Raw genomic sequence first — 22,090 nt, 5'->3', positions numbered from 1 at the left:
CAGAAGAGCTGGGCGGGCATTCTGTCCAGCATTGGCGCTGAGAAAGAGAGCGGGAAGCTTATATTACCGCACTGAGAGCAGGAAAATGTGATGCAGGCTTGGGACTTGGCAACCGAATCCCTTCTCAGCAGCGCCTCCCAAAGCCAACCACTGTTTTCCCTAGAAGAAGGCACAGAGTCCCCAGACTCCGGCTCAGCCGCACCCCTAACCCCTTTCTCTCTCCTTCCCAGCTGCACACAGACGAGCACGTGAACGAGGCAGAGCGTCCCAGCTGTGCCTCAGCTGACCACCTCCTGATTGGCTGAGGGCAACGTGGGCTGGGGTGGGAACTGGCCGCCTGCACCGCTAGCCATTGGCTCTCGGAGAACCCGCCTCCCCCTCAGGTGAGGCGGGCCTGCGGGAGCGCGCGCCGGGCTCGGCGGGCGGGCGCGCTCCTCGGTCTCCGCTCCCCTCCCCGCGCGCCCGAGCGCGCCTCCGCCCTTGCCCGCCCCCTGCCGCTGCCTCAGCTCCTCAGTGCACAGAGCCGCCTCGTCTGAGGGGACGCGAGGACCGTCTTCGTCGCGGTTTCGGCCAGCGCGTAGGGCCAGGCCTTGACAAGCAGCGGGAGGAGAGCCTGAGCCGGACCTGGATCCCTGTGATTGCCGCCTGCTCCTCCCACCTCTGGTCTCACGAGGGGTTTCCCGCCACGCGCCCCCCCACCTCTGGACTTGCGCTTCTTTTCTCTCCGCGTGTGGAGGGAGTCAGTGCTTAGGCCGGAGCGAGCCTGGGGGCCGCCGGCCGTGAAGGCATCGGGGAACCGATTCACCATGGAGGGCGCCGGAGGCGCGAACGACAAGAAAAAGTAAGCCCCTTCCCTCGGCCGGCCGCCTTCTCCGCTGGCGCCACGGGCCGCCCTGGGCTCCCCGGCCCGCCTCGGCGTTCCTGGGGGGCAGGCCTTTTTGTTTCTGCTTCTCCCCTCCCCTCTCTTTCCCCCAACCTCGCGGGCCGGGCTCCCCCGCTGTCCACGTCGCCATCTTGTCGTGGGGGGTGGGAGACGCCTGGAAAGTGCTTTTCAGGGGCTGGGGTCCGAGCTCTGCTCGCCCCCCCACTCCCGGCCGCGGGGGCCTTGCGCCGCCCACCCTGCCGCCTCCGAAACCCTGCTTGCTCTGTGCCCGGTCCGGAGGGGACTTTACCTAGCCTGAAAACCCCGGGAAGAGAAATGAGCCGCGGCTCCGTCGCCGTTTGCACCCCGAGCTTCCGCTCCTTCCCGCCCCCATCCTCTCCAGTTCCATTGAAAACTCGGCCCCGGGGCGGACCCTGCGCGCCGGCGTAGGCTTCCCTGTGGGGTCGGGGCCTTGGTTCCCGACCGAGGGGTTCGCGTGGTCACCTACGATCTGGTCCAGCCGCGGAGGGTGTCTTTGCCTTTGTGCATTAGGGGTTTATTGCGATGGCTTTAAGATGCTAACTTTTTAGTTTGCACGTGCAGGTTTTGTTTCGTTTTGTTTTAATTGCGTTGAAGAACTTGCCTAGTCTCAGTCACAGTAAGGGAGGGGAATTTGGGAAAATAGCAACATTTTAAACATAACTTCACAATTGGATACTTAACATTTGTATCACCTGTCACGAGAGTTCAGACATTATAAATGAATATAAGCCTCATTCATTCTTGAAAATATTGTAGTGAAAATGTTTAAACTTAAGCAATTTTAATGAGATTGAAAAAATAGTATATGATTAGAGCAAACGAAATACAGAAGTAAAATGTCGTAATTTTTTTTTTACGACTGTCTTGTTTTTCCTGAAACTGAAGTATATATCTTCAACACACATCCTAAGTAAGTAATCATTCTGTAGAACTTAATGAGGTTTGAGTCTAAGGAGCACATTACAGAAGGATTAAGAATTGTGATTCCAGTTAGTGGTACTAAGAGCGATCCCCCGCCCCTTACACACAGTTTTGTCTACTTAAGAATTTTAACCTTGAGGAAATCATTTTAAGGAATTCAAGATTTATAGTGAGAGTTGTGGTTAGTACACTGGCTTTACTGTTAAGTCCTTCCACTCTTCTGGGAGAGATTAACTTCTCTTATCAGTATCAGCAGAAGATAAACTTGTTTATATTCTTGCTGTTTTGTAGATTGCATGTCTTGGTCCTTATTCAATGAAGGTTTCAAGTTATCATTTTATGCACACCAAAGAAAACCCTTAGAAAATTAAAAAGTGAACAAACAGTTCTAGATGTAATTCAAGTTACCAGAATTGCAATTAATATCGCAGAAGTGATTACAGTGCTTTTGATGAAATGACGAGACTGCTGTATTGTAAACCAAAGGCAGATTACCTCTATGTAGTGGCAATTCTCCATAGTATATGCTGAGTTCCTTTTAGTACAATGCATTGTTATACACCAGTCATTTCCCTTTTTATATGCAATATTGTATTCATTTCTTTGCCAATCATCAGTTAAGAATATTAAGAACAGGCTCAAAAGGAATGAATGAATGAATTAGCTGCTGTGCATCAGCCCCAGTTCTAAATTAGTTTTTTCAGATTTTCCTCAGACTCATCTATTATTTTAAAATTTGTCATTTGAAAATTTAGCAACCTCGGATCAGATGACCAGATGGGATTATATTTCTTAATATAGAAGTTCCTAATGTAACTAAAAAAACAACAGTATGTGGTGATGATTACTCTCAACCTTTAGATGCTGCTTATTAAAGCTGTCCTTTTGTAACTAAGGTTTTTTGAAAGATAAGAAATTGAGGGGTGGGGAATTTCTTCTTGCCACTTACCCTGTTTAAATTAGTTATCAAAGTTGGGATGGGGAAAACAATTTTGTGTTTTAAAGAAGGCTCAGAAAACTCAAAACCTGGGGAAATTGAAAGAAATCAGAATAGAGAATATGTAATAGATTTAACATGGAGCATTTCATGTTGGGGCTGCACTTATTTAATAGCACATGCTTATAGATTTTTAGATTTCAAAGGAATGTCAAGAGGTTCATTGTTCTGTTTCAGGCTTCAGGCCAAACTCTCTCAGAGTTTTCCAAAACAAATAGTTATTGGATCATTAAAGTAAAATCTCTGAAAATAGCCATTTCTGAATTTCCTTTTTTAACTTTATCCATCAAAAGTCGAGAAGCTTTTTCATTTGTTAGTAAACTTTTTTCTTGTTACAATTTCACTTTGATTTTCCTTTTGTTTGAAGAATCTGCATGTCTGGTGGTTTAGACCTTAGGATATGGAGGCAGATACCTCTAGTTAAGCATCCCAGCCTTTCCCACTTGTGAGTTTGGGCATGTTAGTGAATACTTCTGAAACATGTTTCCTCCTTTTGAAATGATGATGATGATGATAACTGTTTTAGCAGTTATTGTGAAGATCAAATGAAGTAATTTATTTTAAGCACTTAGTATGACAATGCCTGGAATAGAAATCTTGATAACACTTGTGTACTTAAAAATAAGTGATACCTATTAATGTTCTACTTTTCACTTCAACAACACTTAAAACTTATTTTTGCAGAACATTTCAAATATTTCTTTTAGTTTCTTTTCTGTCTTCATCTTTTCTATAGCTCTTAAAACTGAAAAAGCTAACATTGGATTCTTGTTAAAGCAGTACATCCCTGGGCCATGTTGGTATCTAGCATCAGTTCTTTTTCCTGAGCATCTGATCTATTCTAGGCGTCCTCTTAACACCAATGTTTTCTCCCAAAAATGGGCTACTTTGAATTTACTCTGAACTAATAGTCAGACATTTACAGCATGACATATACTAGTCATGCTGTTTATTTCATCAAGATATGTGCAAGGTGTTACAGTTTTAGAACTGATATTAACTTAAAGCATTTTTTGTTCTGATGTCAAAGTTTAGATAATTTTATAAATATTAATTTTTGTTAAAGATAATGTGACAAAATACTGCCAGTGAAGCACCTAGATGGTAGAAAAACTGTCCATTGTTTTTTAATTTCTCCAGAGTTAAGACCATTGACTTCCTTCTCAAGGCAAGGCTTCGAGTTTATATTTTTTATTTGATTTTTGTGGCTTAGTTTGTATGAAATCTATATTGGTGCCCTCTTCTACTGGTATGTGTTTATGGAACTATATGGAACTATCCAGTCGTTTTAGTGTTGCGCTTCATTCCTGTTATCCATTGCAAAGCACCTTGTGCAGTTTAGAGAAGGTCCAGTCTTTCTACCTTTTAACTTCCATTGTCTTTGTGGCTCTAATGGTGTCTGGGCTCAGTTTAGATTTTGTGGTTATGTTCTATTGTCATACGTCAAGAATGATGTGTAGGAGGTTAAGATGGGTTAGTCTCTGATCTTTCTTTTATTTTAAGAACTCAAAATAGTTTATGATCCTTGGTGGTAGAGTAAAATGTTTCCATGCATGGATGTTCAAGATTAAAGTTATAAATTACTGTGCTTTTACATAAATGTCTCCCCTTAAATGCAATTTTAATAAAGTAGATACTTGAAATACCCTGTCCCTTTCTTAATTAAGATTTTTGAAACAGTCTGTTTCTCAACTAGGCGCAAATAATTTATTATTAAATGTGTTTTTGGATTGGTTTCCTATCAAGAAATTAATTTTAATTTACAGGAAGAAAGTTTGTTTTCTTTTCACTTTAGGACTAGTTATTCAGTTGGGGGATTTTACCCAACCTTCTGTGGCTTGTGATGTATGTGTTTTGTGATTTGTTCTGTAAGATTAGAAAGAATATGAAAGTAAGACAAGCCAGTGTTCTTGATGATCAGTATTTTTGGTAAAAGTATAGTAAGAATGTTTAAATTAACCACTGGTTTTAGAATTTAAAAAATAATTTATACACCTCTGTCTCTTCAAGGATCAAAATAACTATTTGTGGTGGGCGTGTGGTTCAGTGGAAAGTGCTTGCCTGGCGTGCAGGAGGCCCCAGGTTCCACCCCTAGCACTACAAAACATAAAATAATTGGAGTTCAATAAGGTTGATGAGTAAATCAACCATTCTTCTTCTTCTCCTTCTTCTCCTTCTTCTCTTCTCCTTCTTCTTCTTCTCCTTTTTCTTTTTTCCTTTTTGTGGCACTGGAGATTGCACCCAGGGCCTTGTGCATGCCAGGCAAGTATTCTACCAACTGAGCTAAGCATTTTACCAGCCCTAAATCAACCATTCTTTAAAAAAAAATAAACATTAACTATTTGTGCATTGAGTTTGATATTGATGTTTTCTGCAATGAAAGTTAATAAGCCACAGCTATTTGCCAGAAATAATTCTTTTAGAAGATTTTAATATATAAAATTTAGAACTTATTAAACACAAACCTGGTGTGGTGGCACATGCCTGAAATCACAGCTACTTGGGAGGCTGAGGCAGGAGGATCTCAAATTAGAGGTCAGCCTCTGAAACTTGGCTCAAAAATGGGGAGGAGAAAAAAAAAAGAGGTAGTGGGTGGTGTAGCTTGAGTGGTAGTGTACACTGAGCTTAATACCCAGTATACAAATAAATAAGTAAATAAAAGTTAAGTGATTACCCCATGAGTTCCCCTGCTATAGCTCTTGAAGTGATGGTGTTGCTTTTTTTTTTTATTAAAAACACATTAGTGCAAAATTTCTCATCCTAATCACTACTAAGTGTGCAATCAATAGGATTAAGTATATTCACATTGTTGTATGATCAATCTCCAAAACTTTTGCATCTTGTAAAACATATTGTTTATACACATGAAACAACTCCCATTTTCCTCCTCCTTGGAGTCCCTGGCATCCACTTTCTGTTTCTGCAGATTTGACTATTCTAGATACCTCATACAATTTATATCTTTTTGTGATTGGCATATTGCACTTAGGACAGTCCTCAAGGTTTATCCTTGTAGCATGTGTCATAATATCCCCTTTTTAAGACTGAATTATGCTCCATTTATATGTACCATATGGTTTATTCATTACCAAATATTTGGGTTGTTTTTACTTCTTGGCTATTGTGATGTTATGAGCCATAAGTGTGTAAATATCTCTTTAAGGTTCTATTTCTTTTTAAATTTGTTTTGCTGTTGTTGATGAACCTTTATTTTATTTATTTGTATGTGGTGTTGAGAATTGAACCCAGTGCCTCTCACATGATAGGCAAGTGCTCTACTACTGAGCTACAATCCCAGCTCCTGAGGTCCTATTTTCAATTCTTTTGGATATGTTTCTGGTGAGGTTGCTGGACCATGTAACAACTCTATTTTTAATATTTTTAGGCAATTGAACCAGTTTATATTGTGATAGTGCACAAGGGTTTCTGTTTTTCCATATCCTCCCCAGCACTTATTTTCTGATTTTTTGGGTGTGTGGTTGCAGGGTTTTTGTTGGTTCATTTGTTATGTTTTGTTTTGTTTATCCTGATGGATATATTGAAATCATTGTGTTTTTAGGGTTTGTTAATAATCAGCAAACTTGAAGATAACTTTAAAAAAATGCTTGCCAGTGAAAACTTTAACAGAAACGATATTAAGCACCTCTATAGTAGGAATTAAATTTTTCTAGTGACTTAGGTTTGATCAACCAGGACTTTTTCAGAAAAATTACATTGTATAAAGTAGTGCATGATGTACACCTCTATTGTTCTTTTGTGGATAAAGTCCATTTACTTAGTAACTTTGTTTTCAAATATTTAAGACAAATTTAAGCAACATTTTTACAAATTATCCTCAGATGTTATCTTTTAGTTCTTCTGGTAATTTCAACAATCATTATGAGTGTTTCTTCATTTTTAAGTTTCATTAGGTCATAATATTAAACATAAAGATTATTTCAGGATTTGATTTTGAAAATGTATTGTCTTGTAAATGGGAAAATTCAGTGATGGAACATAAGTTACTCTTTCTTCTTCACTTAGTTTTAAAAGTCACAATGCGTTTATGCATATTAATATGAAAATGTCTATCGATACAGTAGTTTTTACTCAGTTACACATGCTCTCTCTTTCCTCCATTTTCCTAATAGTCTGTGAGAATATATTTTTCTAAGTGAAAAACACTATAGTAAAATTAAATGTAAGGTTTAAAGTAAAAAACTTAAAAGTCTTTAAGGGTTGGAATATATTTCTGTACTTTTTAATCTTTTCTTGTAGGTTTAAATGCAAAGCAAATTTCTTTAAATTGATCCCTTTTTCCACAATAAAATCAGATACATGTTTCCATGGGCAAAATCCCAAATAGACTGAAATTTGAAATTTGTGATATAAAAGGGAATACTGGCACACAGTGAGCTCTTAGTATTTGAATGAACAAATGAATAAATGGATAAACAAAGAATGCACAAAAATATTTTTGAAGGATGCTTTTTTTTTTCTTTTAAAGTATTCATTACCCTTTGTTCTGTATCTACTTTTTCATAGGAATTTTTCTCAGGTTCGAGAATCTGTCTGCTACTTAATCTTGAATTTTAAGTTTTGTTTGTTTGTTTTTGGTACCTAAAATTGAACCCAGGGGCACTTAACCACTGAGCCACATCCCCAGCTCTTTTTTCTATTTTATTTAGAGACAAGGTCTCGCTGAGTTGCTTAGAGCCTCACCAAGTCGCTGGAGCTAGCTGTAAACTCTTGTTCCTCCTGCTTTAGCCTCCTGAGCTGCTGGGATTACAGGCATGTGCCATCTGCACACAGCTTGAATTTTAATTTTTTTGTCATCCATTTGATATTTTCAGTACTTATTAGAACCAGGCTGGAGAACATATTTCCTTAATAAATATAGCTATGTAACATATACTTGGTTGCCTTGAAAGTAACTCAGTATCCTTCTTTGAAGTATGTTAAGAGTGACTGTGTGTGTATCCTTAAAACAATTATATAACATGTAATAAATGAAATATAAATGATAGCTATTGTTCTACAGGTGCTTGGTGCTGGTAATATAACATGACTATAATGGAAATGTTCTTCAAAAAATGCATAATCTACTGGAAGAGTCCTCATGGAGCAGATTGTTTAAGTACAACCTTAGTGTCAGAGAGTTTGAATTAATAGTTCTTGTGCCCTGTTTACAACCTTAAGGAAGGTATCTGGTTCAGTTCTATTACAGTAAAATGATAAAATTCCAGAATTTCATAGAGAATTTAGATACACTTCAGGTCTAGCCTTTATGTTTCATATAACTGCAGTGCAGCCCTTCTTAGAGAATATTGTTCACACATGAGTGAATGTACACATACCCTTGTTTGTAGTGTTATAAAAATAGTTTAACATTGCCCTATTAATACATAAAATTTTTCTTTTTAAAAATTATACAAATGATACATGTATCTGTTCTCATTGTAAAAAAGTATTTAACTATAAATACATATAGAGTAAAAATTAAAAGTCCCCTTCACCACTACCACCACAATCACCACTACTGCCTGATCAAAGAATTATTCTTAATAATTTAGTATGTCTCTAGTAGATCTTTTTCATTTATAGAATTTATTATACATAATTTGGAACATAATTTGTTCTGCCTAGCTCAAGTGTTTTACATTTTTTCATTTATCATTTTTCCTTTAACATTATGTCTTGGCTGCCTTTTGTTGCTAGTATAATAATTACTTTTTCTCTTTATAGCTGAACATCTCTTGGTGTGGATATATCATAATTTGTATAGTCAATCCCAATTGATGAACATTTGGGATCTAATCTATCTAATTCAGGGGCTCTCTACCACAGAACTACATTCCCAGCCCTCTTTATGTTTTATTTTGAGACAGAATTTTGCCAAGTTGAAGATGGCTTCAAACTTGTAATTCTTTTGCCTCAGCCTCTGGAATCTGGAATTATAGGTGTCTGTTTCTGGCAGTATGTTTCGAATGTATTGCCATTATGAGCAAGGCACAATGAACATAGATGGGAATGTGTGTGTGTGTGTGTGTGTGTGTGTGTGCGCGCGCGCGCGCGCGCGCGCTTGCTTGCGTGTGTGTACATATAATTTTATCTATTCAAAATCACAACAAAACATTGGGAAAATAAATGTAAATACAGAAAAAATATGCTTATAATTCTATCACTTAGTGATAACCAGTTAACTTTTCCCATATTCCATTTTTTTAGTGTGTGTACATGCATGTTTTCATTAGCTAAAATTATACTATTTGATGTACTTTTATATCCTTTCTCACTTTTTATGAGTATTTTTTGCATTTTAAAAGTTTTCCAATGTCAGTTTGATCCACTGAAGCTTAGAGGCATTACAGAGGCTTCATGACTAAAAGCACTGGTGTCAGTAAAATGACTGCATTTGAACCTAGTTCTGTTTCTGGCTAGTTTTGGCCTACCTTCTCTGTATTATATAACGTCTCTGTGTCTTAGTTTTTTTTTTTTTTTTTTTTTTTTTGTCTATAACTGTCTTAAAGTTAGCACAAGTAAAGTGTTTAAAATAATGCTTAGTCAATATTTGTATGATGGTGTTTGCCATTGGTATCTTTGGTATTATTAACCTTGTATTAGACACTGTTTTTAAAATTTTTGTTAGTATAAATTGCTGTGAAGATCTTAGTTCATAATCAGGAATACAAAGACTTTAAATTTAAATATTAAGGCTTTTGATAGCTAATTTTGGATGACTGCCTAATGATTCTTTAATCTTATAAGGCATTTGATTGTGAATGTTAATAATCATAGGATACCAAGACTGGCTTGCCAAAGAATGAGAAGTTTTAAATTAAAATTCTCCTAAGAACTATTTAATAGAGGCTAACAGCATCAGCATTATTCTGAAGTTTACATAGCCTTTAAGAATTTTGGGGGCTGGGGATGTGGCTCAAGCGGTAGCACGCTCATCTGGCATGCGTGCGGCCCGGGTTCAATCCTCAGCACCACATACAAACAAAGATGTTGTGTCCACCAATAACCAAATAACTAAATAAATATTGAAATTCTCTTAAAAAAAAAAAAAAGAATTTTGGGATTGGGGATGTAGCTCAGTGGGAGAGTGATCCTCTAATATGCTTGAGGCCCTGTGTTAGATCACCAGCACTGCAAAAAAATTTTTTGTTAAGACAGTTATTAATAGTCAGTATTTTGATCCACCAAATCTCCCCCTTTCTAAATCAATATTTGGCAGTTTTGAGAATATCTTTTTGAAGAACATTTGAGTGCTTTTTTGGGTAGGTGGGGGGTTACTGGGGATTGAACTGAGCTACTTCCCCAGCCCTATTTTGTCTTTTATTTAGAGACAGCCTCACTGAGTTGCTAGTGCTCATCATTGCTGAGGTTGGCTTTGAACTCATTATCCTCCTGTCTCAGCCTTCTGACTGTCTGGGATTACAGGCATGTGCCACTGTGCCTGGCCATTTGAGTGTTTTTTAGTAGTGCAAATGAATATCATTTAGTATCTAATATGAAATCCTTCACTCCTCCTGATTTTGAGTTTCGAATTTTTATTTTTTAGTTGTAGTTGGACACAATACCTTTATTTTACTTATTTATTTTTATGTGGTGCCAAGGATCGAATCCAAGGCCTTGCATGTGCTAGGAGAGTGCTCTACCACTAAGCCACAACCCCAGCCCGAGTTTCCAAGGCTTAACAGTTATATAATGTTGTAGTTATAATTTGAAGCATAAACGATGATCTGTAGCTAGAGATCAAATTTATTACTGACTATGATTGTAAATTAATTGGTAGATGTAATCCAAGATGGTAATAAGCTTAAAAATCCCTGAGTCTTAAAAATCTGTTAAATATATACCATAACATAAATCTTGTGTTGAATGCCGTGAAGAGCACATTTATTTTTCGGATCTATGATATAGGTATCTTAAGTTTGGTGATGAAGAAGTGTATCCTCAACAATTTTTCATTTGTTTTCTTCTGTTTTGATATTCCCATGCAAAGTCAGTGAGCCCACATCCTCTCCAGGATTCTTGGAATGAACCACAGGATCTTTATATCAGACCTACAAAGTGTTTCTCACAACCTTTAAGCTGTCTTGTCCAGACTGACCTATCTATTCTTTCAGGCATTTCACTCCTATGTCTGAGCCTTTTCTTGCTTCACCTTAATTTTTCTTCGTGTTTTACTTCACCTGTATCTTCTCCTTTTTATTCAGTTGTCTTTTCTGAGATTTGATTGATTAAAAAGTTAAAGAATAATTCTCCTTTGACTTTCCTTGATATATGTATGAAAATTCCATTACTTTCTACTTTCTTCACAAAATGTACTTAAACCCTAGTGAAAGATATGAATAAGAATAGGCATGACACCACTGTCTTCTCCCATGCTTATAGCAGACATAGCATCACTCTTTTTCCATGGATAACATCATTTGCTTCATGATTTTATTCATAAAGTATTTCAGGCAGTTAAACCTTGTCATACCTATTATCATTCTTGCCATACTGTGATACTAAAACTAATTTTAAAAGAAATCTTTTGACGTTAGGTACAGGTGTATTCTGTTTTAATAAAACCTGCTACAAAGTTGGGAATTGATTGATTATTCTTATTGCTTTATAATGGCCTTTAAATAGGAGTTCCCTGGATATATTAAAAATAATTTGATTTGGCTAACCTATTTTTTAAAACATTTAATGTACTTTGAAAGTTTTTGGTGGATGGAAAAAACTTGAGAACCACAGGAATTCAGAAAGAAATATAATTACCTATAATCTCACTACCTAGAAAAGAGTGTTGTCTGTATTTTGGTGACTATTTCTATCTTATTTCTACATATACATATATGTGTGTTTCAATAACTGTGGAATTAGGGTTATTTATTATGTTTTTTAAAAAATATTTTTTAGTTGTCAATGGACTTTTAATTTGTTTATTTATATGCAGTGCTAAGAATTGAACCCTGTGCCTCACATATGCTAGGCAAGTGCTCTACCACTGAGCCACAATCTCAGCCTCTGTTTACTCTGCTTTTAAAAAAAATTACATCTACATTTTTTTCCAGTCTAAAAAGCATGGAAAAGATTCTTAGAATTTTGTAGGATTGTGATGAGGATTAAATTAGATAATAGTGTATGTGGTTAGTATAGTATATGGCTCTTAGTAGTCTTTAGATATTGAATATAATCTATTTACCCATTATTACCTTTATATTTAAGTCTGGTCTCAAAGTAGGAAAAGATATTATGAATACATCACAATGACAGATTCTTTCTAAGACTCTGTTTTTTACTATTTTTCTCAGATTTTTGCAGTTTGTTCAGGAAATAAAGAATATGACTAAGGAAATGATTTACGTGGAATTGTTGAAGGGTTATCTAAAAATGTTTGACTTTCTTATGTAGTGAGCATTTAAGTACTATTACATTGCCATTAAATATTATAAAATTTTTTGTTTACCACACTGGGGATTGAACCTGGTGTACTTTACCACTGAGCTACATTCCCAGTCCTTTTTATTTTTTATTTTGAGACAGGGTCTGGCTGAGTTGACCAGGCTGGCCTCTTAACTTGTGATCCTCCTGTGTCAGTCTCCTGAGTTGCTGGGATTAGTCTCTGTCACCACCGTGCCCAGCTTTGTAGTAGTTTTAAAGGCTGAATGATATTGCATTATGTAAATGTCCTATCATTCCCCTATTTGGGACATAAATTGAATCTAATATTTCCCTTATTAACAGTTTTATGATGAATAGAGTATAGTTGATGGTTATTTCTTAATTCTAAAAAATAAAGTCACTCGGTTAAAAAGTGTAAATTTTAAAGCTTTCACTACTATTGCTTGTTTGTCTTCTGGAAAATTTGAACTATTGTACATGCTCTAGTAGTACTTGAGTATCATCTTGAACTCTATCATTAATGTTCTTTTTGAATTTCAAAATGGAAGCTTGGTAAGTATATTAGGATTCTTTTTATTGTAAGTAACAAAGTACAACTCAGAATACTTTAAAGGGGGGAAATGCAGTTACTGGCTCACACAGCCTAACTTTGCTATAAGAAACAGTTAAATACAGAATTTTAAATGATGTTCTCAGAGTGTAATCCCTGCCTTTGTCTAATTTAAATATTACTTTGCTTATATATCTTTGCTCTCTGCATGCTAGCTAGCATCTTTGTATTGCTGACAGGCAATACAAAATAATATATCTATGGTATGAAAGATAGAAGATAGTAAGTGGCTTCTCTACATCTGTACCCATACAGTTTATGATTTAAAAAAAAAATGAAAAGAAATTCCCTTTGTCTTCTAGTGTGCTTGTATCAGTTTCCTGGAAGAATACCAATTTACCCTGCCTGGACTATTGTTAACTATGTGATTGGGGTTTCCTGATTACTTGTTAATATCTTATTATATATTATTTGGCTGTCATGTAGATTTTCACCTCACACAGAGGACCCTTGATCAATGCTGTTATTTTAATAATGGTCTGTGGGTTTTTTTGCATATCACCTGAAATTATATTCTATAGAGCTTCTTCAAACATAGTCATTCTGAAATTGTTCTTGCCATAACTTTTGGGAAGCTTAAATTCTCTTCTATGGAATAGTGTTTTCATTTCATCTCCTTAAGAAAAAGATAGTAAAAGCTAAGATCAGATCTTGAGCTGTACTACTTGTGCCACTTTCTCACTGTGTGCCCTTGCACAAGTTGCATCATCTCTCTAGGTCTCACTTTCCTCATCTATAAATTGGGATGATAAGAATAATTTTCTTATAAGATTGTGATGAGGATAAAACAAGATATTAACCCATGTGAAATACTCAGAACAGTTCTTGGAAAAGGTAAGGATTTCATATAAAGAAACTATATTCATATTATTATAGTATCTGTTAAGTAGTTTTCAGAGGAGTTTCACTCCCTTGAACTCTGATGAAACTGTTTGGAATCACTCAAGCCTTCCTTGGGATAATCCAATACAGGCTATTCCTTTGGGCCAAGCCACGGTGAACCTATGTTGAAAAAACAGAACAAGATGAATGGATAAAGAAAATGTGGTATTATGTACACAATGGAATGTTACTAAGCTTTTAAGAAGAATGAAATTATGGCATTTGCAGGTAAATGGATGGAGCTGGAGAATATCATGCTAAGCAAAATAAGCTAATCTCAAATAAACAAAAGCCAAATGTTTTCTCTGATATGCAGATTCCAGTTCACAATGGGGGTGGCACTAGGGAAAAATCAAGGTATTTTGGATTAGGCAGAGGGGAGTGAAGAGAGGGGAGGGGATAATAGGGTCAGAAGGATAGTAAAATGAATTGGACATTATTACCCAATGTACATAAGTGATTACAGGAGCGGTGTGATTCTATAACATGTACAACCAGAAGAATGAGAAGTTATACTCCATTTATGTAAGATGTGTCAAAATGCATTCTGTTGTCATGTATAACTAATTAGAACAAATAAAAAACATATCTAAGTTTACTTATGATCAAACCTGCACCAATTTGATTTAATCTGCAAAGGATAGATATTTATTGAAAAAAAAAATTAAAGGGAAAAAGTAGCATTAACTCAACAGTGAAATAGTTAATGCTACTTTTCCTTTAAGTGTTCATCACAGCTCTAGCACCTTGGCTACAATAGCCTTTAACAGATTGTTGTGCATTATTTATTCAACAGATCTTTGTGTATCCAATTTATTGAGCTTGGCACTTTTGATGGTTCAGGCCACAGTTGAATATTCAGCTTTTTGTGTTGAGTCATCTAGAGCATGTTCCAGTTTTTAAATTTTTTTAGTATAATGCAATTTCAAAGCTGAAGTTCATGTAAAATATTGACTTAGATATAAGTTTAATCACTTAAGTATCAACTATTATAGGAGTATTATCTATAGTCATGTTTACTAATTTGTCCAGTCTATTTTTAGAATTTCTGCGAAATACAAAAAGCATTCTCACAAGACCCTCTATTCATTTTGGGCAGCTATACGGGGTAAAAATGGGAGTTCATAATCTGCTTGAATATGAAATATGATATGTCAAGAGCTTTGTAATGTTTTGAACAACTAATAATAAAAAAATAAAAAATAAATAAAATTTAAAAAATAAATGTTAGAAAGTTCTTTATTCCAGTATTTCTCAATTCTGACTAATATTTAGATGTCTTCTAAAGGAAAATAATCCTTGTGAACCTTTGATATGTGCCCAGTGACCTCAGTCTGAATATACTACATTAAAAAAATGTGACCCTATTCTTTTTAGTGATCATTTGGTGCAGGTTTGATCATAAGTAACCTTAAATGAAGCCTTGTAGCTGGAATACAGAAGTATGTAGACATGATGTAGGTGATCCAGAATATGCTTTTTTTTTTTTTTTTTTTACATTGTCACCAAAATGAAAACAGTTTTAAAATTCTCAGAATGTGCCTTCAATACTGCTTTAACATTATTGAATAAACCCCTTCCATGTTGTAATTCCCACTTATTACTCTCTGGAGTATCATAAATCACTAGATCTATGACATACTTTTCTGAAGGTAGCTATCACTTTTCTTTCTTCTCAAGGAAAAAATTTCCCAAACTTCTTTTATCTTTTAATATAAAAGTATTCATTTACATATCTAATTTGTGGAAAGGCATAGACCATATTTTAAAATGTAGCTTCATGTTTTCAGGTGGAATCTGAGTCCTGCCATTTACTGATCATGTTTAAAGACTAGGAAACAGGCCAGGTACATGGTGGTGTATGCCTGTAATCCCAGCAGCTCGGGAGGCTGAGGCAGGAGGATTCTGAGTTCAAAGCCAGCCTCAGCAAAAGTGAGGTGCTAAGCAACTGAGACCCTGTCTCTAAATAAAATACAAAATAGGGCTGGGAATGTGGCTCAATTGTTGAATTCCGTTGAGTTCAATCCCTGATACCCATCCCAACCCCCTAAGAAAAAGACTGAGAAACAGGATCCCAGGGTTACTTGGGAAATTTTATTTGGTAACATAGGTTAGGATGGATTAATGTAGGTCAAAAACAGAGACTCTTGCTTCAGGAGAATGTTTCCTGTGTCACCATTTCCAGACTCTTCATCATGGTCAAGGTTTAGAACTAAATGGAAAAGTTTTTTTGAGTATGATTTCTATGTATGTGCTTTTGTTCCAATCCATGTGATTTTTTTAAAATTTTTTTTAGGTACTTAATTACTATAAACTTATACATTCTCCTTCCTATTCAAGCAAATGAATTATTTCAAGGACATGTTCTTCTGAATATGCACAAAGTTTAATGTCGCTGACCTTCTTAATTACTTAGACCATGTAAGACAGGAAACTAAACTATTTACAAGCTGAAGAGGAAGTACAGTTGTTGGCCATCTGTATCTTTGGGTTACACATCTACAAAATCAACTAATCATAGCTAAAATATTCAGGAAAAAACAATTGCATCTGTACTATATATGTGCAGATTTTTTTCTTGCTGTTATTATTCCCTAATCAATACAATACTAGAAATGATTTAATGATACAAGAATATACACAGTTACATGGAAATACTGTGCCGTTTTATGAGACTTGAGCATCCATGGATTTTAATATCTGGGAGGGGTTTCTAGAACAAGACTCCTAAGAATACTGGGACACTCCTGTACTGCAAAGGGAAAAGAGTTAAGAGTAGGTGATATGATTTGGGAAAGCCAGTAACCCAGCTGTCATCCAAAGATGGTGATATCTTAACTCTGATGTTTGTGGCATTCATTAAGTAGGGTCTTAAAAGGTGATTTTTCAAAAAATTGTTTCAGAGGGCTGGGGATGTGGCTCAAGCGGTAGTGCGCTCGCCTGGCATGCGTGCGGCCCGGGTTCGATCCTCAGCACCACGTACAAAGAAAGATGTTGTGTCTGCCGATAATTAAAAAATAAACATTAAAATTCTCTCTCTTAAAAAAAAAAATTGTTTCAGAGAAATGGCGGCGGGGGTGGGGTGGGGGTCCGCACAATTATCATGTTCTTCAATTGATCATATTTGAACTATACTGATATTTTTGAGGCAAAGTTGCCTTGTATTTTATTAAATCATTCATTTTTGCTGTTTTTGTCACTGGTTTTACCTCTAGCATCTTATTCCCAGCAACTGCTCTTTACTAAACAAAGTATTGCATGGTATGTGTATTTAGCTATAGTCAAAAATAAATTTTCCTCATTGTTTACAATATTTGCTGCCTTCCTTGGTTAAACTTCTGCTATAAGATCTAGTGGTTCTCCAATTTCTGTGGCATAAGAAAGAAATCAACCAAGTATTTAATGTGCATTCAAGTTTTATTTGCAAAATGAATGTTTTTTTCATTTTAGATTACTTTACTAACTTATGCTATAAACAAAATCTGTTTTGATCCGGAAATGGTATTGAACCTCTAAACAAGTCTTTGAGCCCCAACTAAATATAAGGTAGTATGTTAGATAAATAAAAGAAAAAGTGTGTGTGTGTGTGCGCGCGTGCGTGACGTTTTTACTCCAAGATGGAGGATATCAAACTTTAGCTTACATCACAATTCCCTGGAGGAGTGCATGGAGTTTTTTTTTTTGTTGTTGTTGTTTTGCGGTACTAGGGATTGAACACAGGACCTCACTCATGCTAGGCAAGCACTTTACTACTGGGTTCCCTATCCCCACCTAGACCTTTTTATCTTTTGAGACAAGGGTAGCTAAATTGCCTAGACTGGCCTCAAACTTAATATCCTCCAGCTTTATCCTCCCAAGTAGAGTAATTGGGGATTTACAGGTATGTGCCATCTACCCTGCTCCACAGAGGAATTCTTAAAAGCACAGATTGCTGGATTATTCTGGGGGCTATTATAGAAAAAGACTACAAAGTGCAAAGAAACAAGGAGATGAAAGAAAGATTTTTTTACTCAAACTTACATCAGGTATGCTTACTTTTATTTAAAAGTGCAATATCCATGTAATCACAGTAAATTCGAATATTATGCCTTGTTGGTAGTACTGACATAGCTATGCTGGTTAATTGTGATTGTAATATATGGAGCACAAAAGCACTGATGAGCACAGATCAAAGATTCCCCAAAAAGAATGCATAAAGGGCAGTTGGCTTTTCTTTGCCTAAAATCAAAGCCATATACCAGATTATGGCCAAATACCAAAGTTAAAGTCAGACTTTCACACATCTCTGCTGAAGACACAAAGATGAATGAGGCAGTTTCCTATCCCCAGTTTCCTATAAGGGTTGTTGAGGAAGACAATATAGCCAAATAACTGGCATGATCAATTCAACTGGGAGAGAGAGAGAGTTTTGAAAGACAACCCCAGAAACAAAAATGAGTAGACTCTTGAAAGTTTCTTGTGTAAATTTACTAAGCCGTATATTGAGAAGAGTACCACAGGAAGATGATAGAGTGAGCAAGCCAGAAAGGAATGAAATAGGGTGCTCTTGAGTAACTGCAGTGTGGCAAATGATGAAGAGGTACACAGGAATTAGGTAAGGGTGCTTCCTTTTTAAGATAATTAGATTTTGTCCTTGTGTACATTGGTAGGATTTTAAGCAGGATATAATATCAGATTTTTTATTAATGATGGTGATTTGAAGGCAGTCATGGTTAGTAACAATGATCGTCAATGGTTCCCAAACGTCACTATGTATCACATGCATCTTGGGAATTTTTAAAAACCCAAATTTTGGGACTCTGCCTCATATATACTGAATCTGAATTTATAAAGGAAGGACCTACAGATTTGAAATATGTAATATCTCCAAGTAATTATGATACTGCCAGACTAGCATTTGTGAATATAGCATTAGGAGGCTGTTTAATAGACTAAGTAGGGGATCATCTAAGTTCCCCAAGAGCTGTTCTGCTCATTACTATATGGTGCATGGTACTGCATATGCGCTTTAGCCTTTATTCTTCAGTTTGGCCTAATATAAGTTAGAACTTTGTAAAAATGGGTAAAATCATAATAAGGAAGTTGTTGTAACTGCCGCACATATGCAGTATCATGCATATGTGCAATTTAGAGTAGAATTGTATATTTTACTGTTTGGTACCAAATTGAATGTTTCCTGAAACATGCAAAAAATCTAGTTTTCCCAAGTAGGAGCACTCAGCCAGGTTAGTCAATAGTCCTGTGCGAGTAGCAACACAATGCTCAGTCAAGGGAGAACAGTTAACTGGATTCTCTTATGGAAATGTGAGATTTTATACCAAGAAGTTATTGTTTTTTAATTTGTTTAGAGGTATTCTGTTTTTTAAATCCCTTCATATGTGCTGTGAAATATAAACCAAGAACTAGTAAATCTTTCTTTTGTTTTCCTGTGAAAAATGATGGAACTGAAAATGTCAGCATTAGAACTTGAGCGTTACCTTTCAGTATTTATGCCATGATCATACTAAATTCTAGAGGCAGATCTTTTCTTTTCTTTCTTTCTTTTTTTTAATATTTTTTAGTTGTCAATGGACCTTTATTTTCTTTATTTATATGTGGTGCTGAAAATCGAATCCAGTGCCTCACACATGCAAGGCAAGCTCTCTACCACTGAGCCATAACCCCAAACCCAGATCTTTTCTTACTTAAAAACCAGTCTCAGGAATATAGCTCAATGGTAGAACCCTTACCTAGCATGTGCAAGGCCCTGGATTCAGTCCCCAGTACCATAAAAACAAAAAAACAAACCAACAAAATTCTCAGAAAGCACATCTCCCCTTAGAAGAACGCATATTATGTGCATTGGTTTAAAGTGTAGATCTAAATGTTTTTAATATTAAAAAAAAAGACTTCAGCCTTTATTCTAAAGTTTGGTCTAATATAAGTTAGAACTTTGTAAAAGCAGATAAAATCATAATAAGGAAGTTGTTGTAACTGCCACACTGATCAACAAGTAAAAAACAATAGTGAATTAAAATTTTCAAATAGCTGTTCTGTACAGATACAAGTCCAGTGGAGTCTACAGCATAGATTAAATTACAGTCCTCTTGTTCTCTCCCCTCAGTGGTTGGCTGGTACATATTTAAAGGTTGCTTTGAAGAGCTGGTAGACAGTGAAGCAGAGAGCACTGATCACCATTGCAGTAGGTGCCTTTCAATTAAGATTTTGACTTTACAAGCAGACTCAAAAAAGGCTTGGTAATGAATCCCTCTGAATAGCTTAGGGTCAAGTTTTAAATTCCAGAGCCAACCCCAATAACTTCTTTATGCCTTTGGATTTGTGAGGTTGACAAATTTTAAACTTTGTAATAATAGCCTACACTTATGAATACATGTCTTGGTAATTAGAGTGAGTTTTTGAGAAGCAGCGTAGTCCAATAGAAACTATAGCTAGACTGCTCAAGTTAAAATCAAATCTTACCATTTATTAACTGTGTAACCTTGTGTAAGCTATTTAACCAGGATCCTTATCTGTAACATGGTGATGATAATGAGAATTAAGCAAGTTAATAGGTGAAAAAATGTTTAAAAAACCACCATGTACATAGTAAGCATTGTAGTAGGTGTTTGAACTTAAAGGTGCAGGCAAAAATGCCAACTAAAGAAGCAGCATGAAAAACTTCCTTGTATTTTTCTTGAGCCTGAGACTTTAAAAAGTATAGGTCAATTAAAATAGAGATGGGTTGGCAAAAATTAATAAATACAAAGATCCAACTTGTACTCTGAACAAAGCCAGAGTTTTTCATCAAGTAGAACTGAGGGCTATTTTTCAAAAATTTTATACATTAACTTTAGTAGAAATAAGTCTGATCATTTGCTAATGTTTTAAATGCTTATGGTTTATCTTCAGTTATTTTTTGTATGGGAAATGGGGTATTGATTCCCCCCGGGTGTCTTTTTTTTTTTTTTTTTTTTTTTTTTTTTTACAGAGTCTTACTAAGTTACTTAAGGTCTGCCTTGCTAAATTGCTGAGGCTGGCTTTGAATTTGCTATCCTCTTGCCTCAGCCTCCTCAGTTGCTGGGATTACAGGCATGTGCTACTATGCATATTAAGCAAAAATACTACCACTGGGCTTAACTTCAGTTCTTAAAGTTACTTATCTTTATAATCAAGAATGCTTAAAGGGTTTGGGGATGCAATTAGTAATAGTAGTATAAATAGATGACTTAATGCCTGCAGTTATTTTTTGCAGTAATCTCAAGTAATAGGCATTCTTTTTAAAACAATTGTTTATTCACAAACTTTACATACAAGCTTAATAAAATGGGCTTAAAATGATTTTTCTAAATATATTTTCTATACAAAATTTCAAGGCATAATTATTGATATGTACAATACTTTTTAACTTTTATTTTATTTTCTGTGGTACTAGGGATTGAGTCCAGGGATTTATGCATACTAAGCAAGAATACTACCACTGGGCTACATCCCCACCCCTTGACCATACTCTTAACAGACAAATCAGTAATGGACCTTGATCTGTACTTCAAAACAACATAGATGTAATTGATAATTCATTTGCATGCTGAAAATATGCTTAGTTCCTTCTAGTCTACACACCTTTTATTGTGTGATCTAAAGAATCGTCTTTGTGGGACCCAGATCCCTGACAAATAATTCTTGATCAGTGCTGTAATTCTGTGGTATATGACTGATAAAGTAGGCCTTCCTGTGAGTAGACAAGAAATTGGGCAGTTCAGATGCTGAAACTCCTAAGAACTTTGAAAGCTTTAGCTTAAAAAATAGAGAATTTTTTTTTTTTTTTAAGAGCTCCCACTCACATGGGAAGAACATCATACACATTTCTCCTTTAAACCTTTTACTATAGGGCTGGAGGTGTAGCTTAGTGGTAGAGGGCCGGCATGCTTAGCAAGTGTTTGAGACCTTGGCTGGGTTCAATCCCGAGCACCTGGTTGGAGGTAGGGCTGTGGGGGGTGTCATTTATTAGGTCCCCTGGTTTTGATTGGTGCCTTGTAGAGTTTTTCAGCTCATATCATATTACTTGTTTTCTTGAAACTATTTTCTTCCAAAATTCAGGCTCATGCTCAAAATTTTTTTTCTTACAGTCTACATGTACTAGCTTAAATGTTGTAACCAACAGTATTGTCCTTTAAATGTTTTAACTAACCTCACATTTCTAATGGATTTGCCTTGAAGATTATTGCCATGCTTTATACAAGTATTTCAAAAGGTATGGAGACATATATCACCATTGTTGATACTTTTAAATGCATGTAACATTTATTATAAGGATTTCAATTTTTTACCATGTCTTTCATTTGGGTAGTTATTTGTTAGTGGCTTAGATTAGTTGAGTACTTCAGAAAAAGGAAGCCAGTGAGTTTGATTCAAG

At 36.0% G+C, this 22,090-nt stretch overlaps 1 protein-coding gene across 2 annotated transcripts in view; it reads left to right on the top strand.

The window, feature by feature from the left end:
• The first annotated feature begins 483 nt into the window (after positions 1-483).
• The window catches only part of Hif1a (hypoxia inducible factor 1 subunit alpha), a 45,962-nt gene continuing 24,355 nt past the window's right edge, over positions 484-22,090 (top strand). For both annotated transcript variants that reach the window (XM_027929464.2, XM_027929462.2), the window contains exon 1: positions 484-841. In XM_027929464.2, the coding sequence (XP_027785265.2) occupies positions 807-841 (35 nt within the window). In that variant the 5' untranslated portion in view covers positions 484-806. The remainder of the gene's footprint in view (positions 842-22,090) is intronic.

The sequence above is a fragment of the Marmota flaviventris genome, chromosome 2 (assembly GCF_047511675.1).
Source record: "Marmota flaviventris isolate mMarFla1 chromosome 2, mMarFla1.hap1, whole genome shotgun sequence".
Taxonomy (NCBI): Eukaryota; Metazoa; Chordata; class Mammalia; order Rodentia; family Sciuridae; genus Marmota; species Marmota flaviventris.
The sequence above is the reverse complement of the archived record's forward strand: the minus strand, read 5'-3'. Positions and strand labels throughout refer to the sequence as shown.